The 14,750-nt window shown below is 39.2% G+C and overlaps 1 protein-coding gene across 1 annotated transcript in view; it reads left to right on the forward strand.

The window, feature by feature from the left end:
- The first annotated feature begins 6,398 nt into the window (after positions 1–6,398).
- LOC128588851 (NXPE family member 2) overlaps positions 6,399–14,750 on the forward strand; it is a 28,126-nt gene continuing 19,774 nt past the window's right edge. Inside the window, 3 exon segments of the mRNA XM_053595616.1 lie at positions 6,399–6,559; positions 8,188–8,391; positions 9,643–9,748. Coding sequence (XP_053451591.1) covers positions 6,399–6,559; positions 8,188–8,391; positions 9,643–9,748 — 471 coding nt within the window.

Consider the following 14,750-nt stretch of genomic DNA (forward strand, 5'->3'; position numbering starts at 1 on the left):
ATGAAGCAGGAGCATCACTTGAGCCCAGAAGTTTGATGATGAACATTCTACCAAGGGTGACAAAGTGAGACTGTTTCAAAAAACAAAACAAAACAAAAACAAACAAAAAACCCAAATAACTAACTAAATTTAAAAAATAAATAAATATAATAGACATTAGAAAAACAATAGAAAATATCAAAAAGCTAAGAGTTGATTTTTCAAAAAGATAAACAAAATTAACAAACTTTTTGCTAGATTAACCAAGAAAAAAAGGAGGACTCCAGAAAATAAAATCATAAATGAAATGAAAAAGGAGACACTACAACTGCTACCACAGAAATACAAAGGATCATAAGAGATTTTTATTAACAATTATATGCCAGCAAATTAGATAACCTCAAGGAAATAAATAAATTCTTAGAAACATAAAAACTACCCAGACTGAATCATGAAGAAATAGAAAATCTAAACAGACCAATAATGAGTAAGGAGATTTCATTAGTAACTAAAAATCTGACAATGAAAAGCCCCAAATCTGATAGCTTCACTGGTGAATTCTACCAAACATTAAAGAAGGAATAATGCTAAGCCAAACAATTGAAGAAAAGGGAATACTCCCAAACTCATTTTACAATCGAGTAAATTGGTATTACTCTGATACAAAACCATACAAGAGCATGAGAAGAAAAGAAAATTATATACCAATATTTCTGATAAACATAGATGCAAAACCCAACAAAATACTATCAAACTGGATCCATAGCACATTAAAAAGATCATTCACCACGATCAAAATAGTATTTATCCTTGAGATGCAAGGATGGCTCAATATACACAAATCTATACAAGTGGTACCCCAAATTAATAGAATGAAGGACAAAAACCATGTAATCCTCTCAATAGATGCAGAAATTCAATGTCCTTTCATGATTAAAAAATAAATAAATGTCCTTTCATGGTTTTTGAAGGACAAAAACCATGTAATAATTTCAATAGATGCAGAAATTCAATGTCCTTTCTTTTACCATAAGGACACTTGCCCTAGACTGTTTATTACAGCTCAATTTACAATTGCCAAAATGTGGAAACAGCCTAAACCACCCATCAACCAAGGAATGGGTTAACAAGCTGTGGTATATGTATACCATGGAAACTATTCAGCTATTAAAAAAAGATGAAGACTTCACACTTCCTGGATGGAAGTGGAACACATTGTTCTTAGTAAAGCATCACAAGAATGGAGAAGCAAGAATCCTATCTATTCAATTCTGATATAAGGACAATTAATGACCTACTACACAGTAGGGAGTGGGGAAGGGGAGGGCAGAGAAAGGGAAGGAGGGAGAAGGGTGGGGGGTCATGGTGCGTGATACACCTTTTGGGGGCGGGACATAATTATAAGAGGGACTTTACCTAACAAATGCAATCAATGTAACCTGCTTCTTTGTACCCTCAATGAATGCCCAATAATAATAAAAAAAATAAAAAATAAAATAAAAAAATAAAAAAAGCTTTCAAAAAATTGGGTGTAGAAGGAATGTACTTCAACCTACAGCCAAAGTCATACTCAACAATGAAAAGCTGAAAGCTTTCTTCAAGATTAGGACCAAGAGAAGGATGCTCACTCTTGTCATTTCATTCAGTATAGTGCAGGAATTTCTAGCCGGAACAGTTAAACAAGAAAAATTAATAGGCATCCAAATCAGAAATGAAGAAGTAGAATACACTGCTGATGTATAGAAATCCCTAAAGACATCACAAAATAACTGTTAGAACCAATAAACATATTCAGTAAAGTTGCAGAATAAAAATAAACATTTGAAAGTCAATGGAATTTCTATCTGAAACTATCTGAAAAAGAAATCAAGTAAACAATCCCATTTATTATAGCATGAGAAAAACAAAACAAACAAACAAAAACAAAACACCTTAGGAGTAAATTTAACCAAGTTGGTAAAAGATTTGTACATAAAAAGATCTGTACATAAAAAGATTTACTGGATGGCGCCTGTGGCTCAGTGAGTAGGGTGCTGGCCCCATATACCAAGGGTGGTGGGTTCAAACCCAGCCCCGGCTGAACTGCAACCAAAAAATAGCTGGGCATTGTGGTGGGCGCCTGTAGTCCCAGCTGCTCGGGAGGCTGAGGCAGGAGAATCGCTGAAGCCCATGATGGCACTCTACTGAAGGCGGTAAAGTGAGACTCTGTCTCTACAAAAAAATAAATAAATAAATAAAAATAAATAAAAAAGATTTATCACCCAAAATATTCTACAGAGTCGATGCAATTCCTATCAAAATTCCAATGGCATTTCTCACAAAAATAGAAAAAAACAACTCCAGAATTTATTTGGAACCAAAAAAAGACTCCAGATAGCCAAAATAATCTTGAATAAGAATAACATAGCTGGAAGTATTATATTACCTGATTTTAAAATCTGCTCCAAAGCTCTACTAATTAAAGGAGCATGGTCCTGACATAAAAACAGATGCATGGATCAATAGGACAGAACGGAGAACTCAGAAATAAATCTATGTATTTACAGTTGATTGATTTTCTACAGAAGTACTAAGAATGCACAATAGGGGAAGGACAGTCTCTTCAATAAATGATTATGGGAAAACTGGTTGTCTATCTGCACAAGATGAGAATGTAGCTTAACTTCATACCATAGACAAGAATCAACTAAAAGTGTATTAAAGATGTAAACATAAGATTTGAAACTGTAAAACTACTAGAAGAAAACATAGAGAAAAAGCATCTTCACATCAGTATGTTCATTGATATTTTTAGATATGACCCCAAAAGCACAAGCAACAAAAACTAAAATAGGTAATATGGGATTACAACAGAATTAAAAAGCTTCTGCACAGCAAAGGAGACAATTAGCAGGGTGAAAGACAACCTATGAAATAGGAGAACATTTTTGCAAACCATACATCTGAGGAGGGATTAATATCCAAAATGCCAGGTTGGGCAATTAAGTTCTTGAACTCATCCTATAAAAAGTGTCTACATACCTCATTGTTGAACATCACCACGGTCACTTTGAGTACTCCCCTTGGGAAGCTATGCGCTGAGGCTGGCAGCTATTTCGCCCTTCAGAGCACGTTTGGAACTCTTCTTCTAGAAGGACCATCAGAGCCATTGTTGCACTAGCACTTATCTTTTGTCTTTATTCTAATAGGTGTGAGGTGATATCTCATGTAGTTTTAATTTGCATTTCTCTGATGATTAATGGTGTTGAGCATTTTTTCCATATACTTCTTGGCCAATTTGTAGGTCTTCTTTTGAGAGATGTCTATTTAGATTCTTTGCCCATTTCCTAATGTTTGTTTCCTTGCAATTGAGTTGTTTGAGTTTCTCATATATGAGGTTGGACAATTAAGTTTTTGAAGTCATCCCCGAAAATGTGCTACATACCTCTCTTTTGAAGTACTCCTCTTAGGCATCTGGTGAACCTAGTGATACTCAGTGATTAGATAAGTAGCACTTTTTCTTGGACAAGTTTGTGAATTTTATCGTCAGACCTTGTACATATTAGTAGGATTGCTGGTTCATATAGTAGATTTTTAATTTTTGAAGAATCTCTCTATTGTCTTTGATAGTAGCTGTACTAATGTACATCCCCACCAACAGTATACAGGGTTCCCTTTTCTTCCCATTCTTGCCTATACAAGTTCTGACGATTAAGTTCATGAGCTAGCCACCATGCCCTTATGTTGGTAGCACTATACAAACAGCTTGGTAAGGTTTCATAACCTTGGTATCTCAGTGTCTCACCGCTGTGTTTGTGTAGACATGTGGCCATGTATTGCTGAGTGGTATTCATTATTGTTACACATTTTAGTGTGCCATGGCAAGAATTCTAATTCGGAGCTTGAATTAGAGCAATGAACAAACATTAAATTTCTTTGTTAAACTTGGCAAGAATTGAAGTGAAATCAGAGACATGTCAGTCTAAATTTATGGTAATAATACCATGAGGAAAACGGGAGTGTACAAATGTATTTTTCTGAGGGGAAAGAAAGCATCATTGATGAAGAGAGGTCAGGGTGACCAGTAATGAGCAGAAAACATTGTCAAAATTTATCAAATTGTGTGTCAACATTGTTGGCTGACTGTGACAAGCATGGAAGACCAAGTAAACATTAATAGAGAAACAGGGAAATCTTAACCGAAAATCTTAGCATGAGAAAAGTGTATGCAAAAAATGGTCCTGAAGTTAGTTCACTGATGAACAAAAGCAAAGGAGAGTCAAAGTTTGCCATGACCTTTTGGAGAGGCAAGATGTTTTGGACCATGTTATCACTGGTGATGAAACATGGGTGTACCAATATCACCCTGAAACAAAGCATCAAATTGTACAACGGAAGTTAGCCAATTCTCCATGACCAAAAATGTTCTGTCAGTCCAAATAAAGAATTCAAATTATGTTGATAACCTTTTTTTAATACCAGAGGGATTATTCATTATAAATTTGTACCAACTGTACAAACACTTAATAAAGTTTACTACTTGGAAGTACTGAAAAGGCATGAAAAAGTTAGACTAAAACAACCTGAACTTTTTGGCCAACAACTCATGGCTCTTGCATCACAACAATGCACCATCACACACAGCACTGTCTATGAGGGACATTTTAGCCAGTGAATAAATAATTGTATTGGAATACCCTCCCTACCTGATCTGCCCCCCCGGTGACGTTTTTCTTTACCCAAAGATAAAGGAAATATTAAGAAAAAGACATTTTGATGGCATTCAGTACATCAAGGGTAATACAATGATAGTTTTAATGGCTATTTCAGAAGAAGAGGTCCAAAATTGCTTTGAAGGGTGTACTACGCACTGGCATTGTGCATAACTTCTGAAGGGGAGTACTTCCCAGGTGACCATACTGAAAATTCAGCAATGAAGTATGTAGCACTTTTTCTACGATAAGTTACAAACTACATTGTCAGACTTTCTTATATAGCCAAAGGAAAAGAATCAGCATGTTGAGGAGATAACTACATCTCTATAGTCATTGCAGCATTATCCACAATAGCCAACATATGGAAACAACTTAAGTGTGCATCAATAGATGGATAACGAGATTGTGATATATATGTTACTGAAAGTTTGACATTTGTTGTCCTTAGGGGCATCAGAAGAATAAGGACAAGTAGTTTGAGGAAGAAGAGAGAAGTTTATTAAGTTGCAGGCAAATCAGGAGGTTGTCAGACTGTTGTCTTAAGGTACCAACATCTTGCTTCTAAACAGAAGTTCAGATAGTTTTTTTGTTTGTTTTTTTTTTTTTTTTTGCAGTTTTTGGCCTGGGCTGGGTTTGAACCTGCCACCTCCAGCATATGGGGCTGGCGTCCTAATTTTTTAAGCCACAGGTGCCATCTTGAGAATTTCAGAGCTTTTAAAGGGGATGGCTCTGATTCATCCCATCTTCAGCCAAGACCTCTTCTGGACAACTCCCTTGAGCTATCTCCTGTGACACAAAGAACAAAGGACATTCCCCCCCAAACCCCCCAATCACTGACCTGAGACAGGGATGTAGATTTTAGTTCTCAAAAAGGGTAAGGGGGGGTTGAAGGGTAAGAAAGTATTTTTTTTTTTACCCACTTTTAGGTCATTTTCTCTGTTATATGAGAGGGATAATCTATGTTTGTAAGATTTTTGATAAATGAGATCTTCCCACCCCATTGCAACTCCACAGCCCTCTGGGGTGAGACTTTGGGAGGGGCCACAGCCTGGGAGCAGATCCATAGTAGGTTAGAGCATGCTCACAGCCCACTGCTGAGGGACCTGCAGCAAGGGGGAAGGCACCCTTGCTGCTGCGGCCATCTTGGCACCATGGGAGGAGCCAGGGAAAGTCCTGCCTGAACTAATTCTGCAATTCCTCATTATTGTGACTCTGGGTCAGCAACAATCTCTGTTTTCCCATTAGGAGCTCAGTTTGGCTAGAGGGTTCCCATAGCCAGGGCAAGGCAATTAGCATGAACTGTTCACAGCTGGTTAATATGGCTTTAGAGTAAACTAAAACTTGCACATTCTGCTAGCTACACCAGCTAAGAATCCTTTGAGACACTTGAAAGTCCATCCTAGGGTAGGGTACAATCAATGTGCTTTTTGAAAACAAAAAAAGGAGGACATTGGAAAGAATCCTGCCCAAAACTGCAAAGGGCTCCAGGTTAACAAGAAACCCTTAGGAAAGCAAATGGTTCTTTTAAGTCCAGGACTCAGATGCTGAAGCAGGGGCTCTGGGGGTCCCTCTGACCTCCCTGGCAACTCCAATCCAAATATTCCCATAGAAGCCCTGGTTGCAAACCAATGGTGGGGACCTTAGTGAGGAGGCCTGGGCTGCATGCCTTCCCACTGAAACCCCAGACGCAAATTGACAGTGGGGAATCGGTTGGTACTAAGCCACATGGGTAGGAGCAGTCCAGAGGAGGAGGCTCCCTACCTTCCTGCCATGGCCTGGCCCCCAGCACCAGCGCTGCACAGCACCCTGCAAGCCAAGTCTTGGAGAGGCAGCCATCAGCAAGAGGTGACTGAGAACTCCCTACAGTTGCTTGGGGACAAACACAGGCAATTCCCTCGGGACAAATGCAGGCAATTAGTGAGAGCACTGGGAACTGTGCCAAAATGGACAGAAACTCACCTGAGGGTCCCAGGGCTTGGTGAAGCATGCAGGAGACTGCCATGGCAGAGAAGCTTACTTTAAAGGTCAGATCTCAACACACCTAGATTTAGAGCCCTTCTAAAACTAAAGATTGGACAGAGGATGGCACAACTAATCACTTGCAGCCTCATCCCCCAGCCCCCTACCCCCGGGGCTTTGGTTTGTCCTCTTAAGAGGCACTTGCATGAGTACACACATTGAGAGCATGGTGCCTTGATGGATTTGGTGGGACCTCATTTGAGAGGACCCTGTTTGCCACATTTGTTTATGTGCTGTGGCAGTCCAAAGACAGAAGGCTGCCCACTGCACAGGGTTCCCAACACACAGGGGGCCCACCCTTTTGATGACTGGCAGTTTCACTCAGATGCCTAGGCTTTTATTGGTAGGTACATTTTCAGGCTGGGTAGAGCCTTATCCTACACTGAAGAGAAGAAAGGAGCATCTGAGGTTACCAGAACCTTTCCGAAAGAATTCACTCTGAGATGGGCTCCTTCCTACCAGGAGCTCCAGCCCGAGACAGAGCCCTTGCTAAGTTCTCATAAGCACACACCAGCACAGAGCAGAAACAGGCCCAAGAGGCTGATGGGATGACAGCTGTCAGCAGCCAGGAGGCCAGGCAGATGGAGGATGTTGTGGACGCTGAGGGCAGGTGGCTTGCAAAGCCAGCTTAGCAGGTCCTACTCAAAGAACCACCATGTTCGGCTACTGTAAGGTGGTGTCCATCAAGGGAAAGCCTCCTTATTAGGGAGAGGAAAAAATGGGGAGATGTTGGTCGAAAGATACAAAGTTTTCATTAGATGGGATAAACAAATTCTGGAGATCTATTGCCTAGCTTGGTGGCTAAGTTAATAATAATGCATTGTATACTTGAAAATTGCCAAGAGGGTAGATCTCATACACTCCTGCCATACCGATAAAGATCATAAGTATATGAGGCGATGGATATGTTAATTAGCTGGATTGTGGTAATCGTCTCACAATGTGTGTATATTTCCAAACACCACACTGCACACTGTAAATGTATACACTGCAATCCGCATATGTAACAAGGTAAGAGAGGACGCGAACGAGCAAACATGTGCAAACAGGTGTCATGATGCTCTTTTGTGTTCTCTCTTACCTTATTACATACGGAGGTTGCGATGGGATTTAGACCTGTGGCTGTCCCGCTTATGGCATGAGATTTAATTTCAATTATCACTGTTGGAGTGCTTGATTGGTGAGTGGGGTAGCGCTAGGGAAAGGAGTGCAAAGAAAGGACTCCAAATACTGAGGGGAAGCAGGCCAATGAATTCTCAGGAACTGTGGCCCAGGGCTTCTGTCCTCTTTCATTTGCTTTCCCTGTAACTGTGGAGGTGCCTAGTCCTACGTGACCAGCAAGGAAAGCCATGAGCAAGGGAAGTGTGCTCTCTGTATAAACATGCAGAGCATCAGTGAAAGATGGCCTCGTGCCGTGAGTAGATGACCCACTCTCTAAAAGCAAACTCCGGAGCTCTTTCCCGGCTTCTTGCTTCTTTCTCTGTGGCATGAGCAGGATCAGATATTTTGAAGGGGAGGTCTGTGATTCCAGTTGGCAAGCTGTGCTCACAAATAGCACTTCAGCTTTTGATCAACGAAGCTTGCCGGGAAACTCCAACCCTGAAATAAATGCAAAGATTGCTTTAAACAAGAAGACTCTCCGGACAGCTGTAATTCCTATGAGAAAATATAAGAATATGAAGAGAGTATTTATCTACAGGTATGGTTACCAACCAACTCTTTCTGGCAGGCTAATGGCAGGGACCAGAGTGGACAACTGTACAGCAGTAGGGGCTTTTCAAAGGGCATTTTGCAACCCCTTACAGTGGTTCTCAAAGGTCATGACCCCTTTGGGTGTCGAACGACCCTTTCACAGGGGTGACGTAAATACATTCTGTATATCAGGTATTTGCATTACAATTCATCACAGTAGCAAAATTACAGTTATGAAGCAGCAATGAAAATAATTTTATGGTTGAGGGTCACCCCAACATGAGGAACTGGATTAAACCACTGCCTTAGGAGACAGTCATTTTATTGGGGCATAAAACACACTTATAAAATGGAATACAATAGACTGGAATAAAATCGAGTAACCAGAAAATATCGCAGTATATCATATACAGTTAGGATAAGAAAATACAAAGTGTTAGAATGAATGATTTCTAGAGATCTATCACTTGAGGGACTCTTGGGGGCTGTGTGGGTGTGTTTCAGTGTGTTTGTGTGTGTGTGTACATTTGTCCTAAATTGAGATTTGATATAAGTTTGTTTCTTTTTTTTTTTTTTTTTTTTGCTGTGGGCCTCCTTCAAATGCGTTTGGTAAACACTGCCATCATTTAGCTCTTTGCTACATACTTTTGGGACTCTGGCTTTAAAAACTAAAACTAAAATTCTGGCCACTTAATTCCAAGTTTTTCTAAGGCTGTAACCCTTGCTCTTTTTGGCACTGTTTAATTACTTTGGTGAGAGGAGATGACCTTAGGTGGAAATAAATTTCCTAAAAAAATAAATGGGAGATTTATAAGGAAGCCTCTGGAGGCAGATAAGGCCAGGGAGAGAGGGCTCCAGATGACACGTGTGTGTGTACATCTGTGTGTGTTATCAGAGAGACTTAGAGACCAGGATTCATTAGCAGGAACCAGTAAAAAAATGCAAAGGTGTTACTAAAACCTTACTGTCCACGCTGAGTTCTCAATGACAGAAAGGGCTCAGAGACATGATGTGACTCTCCACCTGAAGAATGAGCCTGAGAATCAGAATCCAGGCCTTCCTCCTTCACCTGGCTCTGTTCCCCGTCTCCAAGAAGAACTCTGCTTCTCATTTGTAATAGAACATGTGAAGGAACTTTGTGAAAACTCAGGAGAACGTCACGTTGTTCTGGAAATCACTGAGGAGGAACCCAGTGTACAAAGCTGTGTCGTGTTTGTTTGATTTAATGTGTGATTATTTCTCCTGGCCTCTCTTACAGGATACTGACTTTGTTTCCAAAGGCCACAGCTCGCAAATTACTGGTGATGTTGTTATGTATGTTAATTTTCTGGATCATTTACTTGGCTTCAAAAGAACACACAAAGGTAGGAGTTGTTTCCTTTTTCAGAATTTCACAGAAGGTCACAGTGACTCCATTTGAGTGATCCCCTTTATGATCGTAAGAAATAAAAGTTGAAAGCATGTCATCTGAGCAGAATGTGGATGAAAGGGTACTCTGTTCAGCATTAATCCCTTTGACAATGTGTAGTGTTCATCATTATTGCTTTTTTAATGGCAGGTGGATTTGCAGCCTTCTCTGGACTATTATACTGGGTACTGCTAACCATCGCACCGACAAATTCTCTCCCGCTTTGGCCTCTGAGACTCAATGGATCAAATTTCTGTTTCAGTTGTCTGCCTTCCTCACAGGGGTTTCTTATTCTTTGAGAAGTTCAGTTAGTGTTTTTTGGTTCTTCTCTTTCTGAAGTCTCGCTTAACTGATCTTCCAGTTTCCCTTCCTCCCAAACAGTTAGTACAAAAATAATCTTTTTTTTTAAATTAAATCATAGCTCTCTATATTAATGCAATCATGGGGCACAATGTGCTGGTTTTATATACAATTTGAAATGTTTTAATCAAACTGGTTAACATACCCTTCATGGCATTTTCTTAGTTATGTGTTAAGACATTTATATTCTACACCTAGTAAATTTCACATGTACCCTTGTAAGATGCACCGTAGGTGTGGTCCCACCAATCACCCTCCCCCCACCGATCCTCCCTCCTCCCTCCCCTCCTTCTCCCCCTTCCCCATATTCTTAGATTATAACTGGGTTATGGCTTTCATATGAAAGCTATAAATTAGTTTCATAGTAGGGCTGAGTACATTGGACACTTTTTCTTCCATTCTTGAGATACTTTGCTAAGAAGAATATGTTCCAGCTCCATCCATGTAAACATGTAAGAGGTAAAGTTCTCCATCTTTCTTTAAGGCTGCATAATATTCCATGGTATACATATACCACAATTTATTGATCCATTCGTGGATTGATGGGCACTTGGGCTTCTTCTATGACTTAGCAATTATGAATTGGGCTGCAATAAACATTCTGGTACATATATCTTTGTTATAATGGGAATTTTGGTCTTCTGGATATATACCTAGTAGAGGAATTGTAGGATTGAATGGCGAGTCTATTTTTAGATCTCTAAGTGTTCTCCAAACATCTTTCCAAAAGGAACGTATTAGTTTGCATTCCCACCAGCAGTGTAGAAGTGTTCCCTTTTCCCACATCCCACATCCATGCCAACATCTCTGGTTTTGGTATTTTGTGATATGGGTTAATCTTACTGGGGTTAGACGATATCTCAAAGTAGTTTTGATTTTCATTTCTCTGATGATTAAGGATGATGAGCATTTTTTCATAAGTCTGTAGGCTGTGCGCCTGTCTTCTTCAGAGAAGTTTCTCTTAAAGTCCCCTGCCCACCCTGAGATGGGATCATTTGTTCTTTTCTGGCTAATAACTTTTGAGTTCTCTGTGGATTCTGGTTATTAAACCTTTGTTAGAGACATAACATGCAAATATCTTCTCCCATTCTGAGGGCAGTCTGCTTGTTTTACTTACTGTGTTTTGGCTGTGCGGAGCTTTTTAGTTTGATCAGGTCCCAGTAGTGTATTTTTGATGTTGCTTCAATTGCCCAGGGCATCCTCCTCATAAAATATTCACATGGACCAATTTCTTCAAGAGTTTTCCCTGCACTTTCTTCTGGTATTTTTAGTTTCATGTCTTCAGTTTAAATTTTTGATCTAAGTTAATGGGGAGAGATGTGGGTTCAGTATCAGTCTTCTACAGGTTGCAAGCCAGTTCACCCAGCACCATTTTTTAAATAGGGAATCTCTTCCTCACTGAATGTTTTTAATTGGCTTTCAAAGATCAAATAACTATGAGTAGCTGGGTTCATCTCTTGGTTCTCTGTTCTGTTCCATACATCTACCTCTCTGTTTTTGTGCCAGTGACATGCTGTTTTGATCACTATTGATTTATAGTATAGTCTGAGGTCTGGTAGCGTGATTCCTCCTGCTTTGTTTTTATTTCTGAGTAATGTCTTGGCTATTCGAGGTTTTTTTTCTGATTCCATATAAAATGAAGTTTTATTTTTTTGAGATCTTTAAAGTATGACAGTGAAGCTTTGATAGGGATTGCATTAAAGTTGTATATTGCTTTGGGTAGTATGGACATTTTAACAATGTTGATTCTTCCCAGCCATGAGCATGGCATGTTTTTCCATTTGTTAACATTTTCAGCTATTTCTTTTCTTAGAATTTCATAGTTCTCTTTATAGAGATCTTTCACATCCTTTGTTAATTACATGCCCAAATATTTCATCTTCTTTGGCACTACTGTGAATGGAATAGTCGTTGACTGTTTTTCAGCTTGATTATTGTTGGTATATATAAAGGCTACATATTTATGAGTGTTGATTTTGTAACCTGAGATGCTGCTGTATTCCTTGATCACTTCTAAGCGTTTTATAGTAGAATCTCTGGTGTTTTTTCAGATATACAATCATATCATCTATGAAGAGTGAAAGTTTGATCTCTTCTGACCCTATATGGATACCCTTGATTGCCTTTTCTTGCCTAATTGCAATGGCTAAGACTTCCATTACAATGTTAACAAGCAGTGGAGACAATGTGGAACTTTGCCTGGTTCCTGATCTGAGTGGAAATGATTTCAATTTAACTCCATTCAATAAAATATTGGCTGTGGGTTTGCTGTAGATGGCCTCTATCAGTTTAAGAAATGTCCCTTCTGGGTGGTGTCTGTGGCTCAGTGAGTAGGGCGCCGGCCCCATATACCGAGGGTGGAGGGTTCAAACCCAGCCCTGGCTGAACTGCAACCAAAAAATAGCCGGGCGTTGTGGTGGGCGCCTGTAGTCCCAGCTGCTTGGGATCCTGAGGCAGGAGAATCATGAAAGCCCAAGAGCTGGAGGTTGCTGTGAGTCATGTGACATCATGGCACTCTACCGAGGGTGGTAAAGTGAGACTCTGTCTCTACAAAAAAAAAAAAAAAGAAATGTCCCTTCTATACCAATTTTCTTTTACTTTTATTATTATTTTTTTTTTTGTAGAGACAGAGTCTCACTGTACCGCCCTCGGGTAGAGTGCCCTGGCGTCACACGGCTCACCGCAACCTCTAACTCTTGGGCCTACGCAACTCTCCTGCCTCAGCCTCAGCTGGGACTACAGGTGCCCGCCACAATGCCCAGCTATTTTTTTTGTTGCAGTTTGGCTGGGGCTGGGTTTGAACCTGCCACCCTCGGCATATGGGGCCGGCGCCCTACTCACTGAGCCACAGGCGCTGCCCTATACCAATTTTCTTAAGTGTTTTGATCATGTATGGATGCTGGATATAATCAAAAGCTTTTTCTGCATCAATTGAGAGAATCATATGATTTTTGTTTTGTAATTTGTTTATGTGATGAATTATATTTATAGATTTATGTATATTGAATCAGCCTTAAGACTGGGATAAAACCCATTTGGTCATGGTGTATAATTTGTTTGATGTGTTGCTGGATTCTGTTTGTTAGGATCTTGTTGAATATTTTTCACATCAATATTAATTAGTGATATTGATCACTATATAATTTTCTTTTCTTGTTGGGTCTTTTCCTCATTTGGGGATCAAGGTGATGTTTGTTTCACAGAATGCATTTGGGTAGTATTCCTTCTTTTTCTATATTTTGGAAGAGGTTGAGTAATATAGGTACTAGTTCCTCTTTAAAGTTTTGGTAGAATTCAGATGTGAAGCCATCTGGTCCCAGGCTTTTCTTTTTAGGGAGATTATGTATAGTTGATGCTATTTCAGAACTCGATATAGGCCTCTTCAACATTTCCAATTAATTCTGGCTAAGTCTTGGAAGGTGGTGTGCTTCCAATTATTGGTCAATTTTCTTAGATTTTCATATTTCTGAGAATAAAGTTTCTTGTAATATTCATTAAGGATTTTTTGAATTTCTGAGGAGCCTATTGTTATCTCGTCTTTACCATTTCTGCTTGATGAAATTAGAGATTTTACTCTTTTTTTCCTGGTTAAGTTAGCCCAAGGTCTATCTATTTTATTGATCTTTTCAAAAAACCAACTTTTGGATTTATTGATCTGTTGTATAATTCTTTTGTTTTCAATTTCATTTAATTGTGCTCTAATTTTGGTTATTTCTTTTCTTCTGCTGGGTTTGGGACTGGAATGTTCTTCCTTTTCCAATTACTTGAGATGTCCCATTAAGTTGTTAACTTCCTCTCTTTCTGTTCTCTTGAGGAAGGCTTGCAGTGCTATAAATTTCCCTCTTAGGACTGCTTTTGTGGTATCCCAGAGATTCTGATAATTTGTGTCTTCATTATCATTTTGTTCCAAAAATTTGGTAATTTCCTTCTTAATCTTGTCTCTGACACAGCTATCATTCAGGAAAAGGTTATTTAGCTTCCATGTTTTTGTATGAGTATGCAGATTCCTGTTGTTACTGAGTTCAACTTTGGTTCCATGATGGTCTGAGAAGATGCAAGGAATAATTTCTATTCTTTTAAATTTGCTGAGGTTAGACTTATGAACTAAGATGTGATAATTTTTGGAGTGTATTCTTTGGGCTGATGAGAAGAATATATTGTTTTGTTTTGTTAAGATGAAATGTTCTGTAGATGTCTGTTAAATCCAAATATTGAATGGTTAAATTTAAATCCAAAATTTCTTTGCTTAGCTTCTTACTGGAAGATCTATCCAACACTGAAAAAGGAGTGTTAAAATCTCTGACTATTATGGAGCTTGAGGAAATCAAGTTGCTCATGTCTGTTAAAGTCTCTCTTATAAATTGAGGCACATTCTTGTTGGGTGCATAAATATTAATAATAGAAATCTCATCATATTGAGTACTACCCTTAACAAATATGAAGTGACCATCCTTATCTTTCCTTACTTTTGTTGGTTTAAAGCCTATTGTATCTGTGAATAAAGTTGCAATATCTTATTTTTTCTGCTTTCCATTTGCCTGAAATGGTCAGGGTGACCATCCCTTCACCCTGAGTCTATATTTATCTTTTAAGGTAAT

Source organism: Nycticebus coucang, chromosome 6 (assembly GCF_027406575.1).
Source record: "Nycticebus coucang isolate mNycCou1 chromosome 6, mNycCou1.pri, whole genome shotgun sequence".
Classification (NCBI taxonomy): Eukaryota; Metazoa; Chordata; class Mammalia; order Primates; family Lorisidae; genus Nycticebus; species Nycticebus coucang.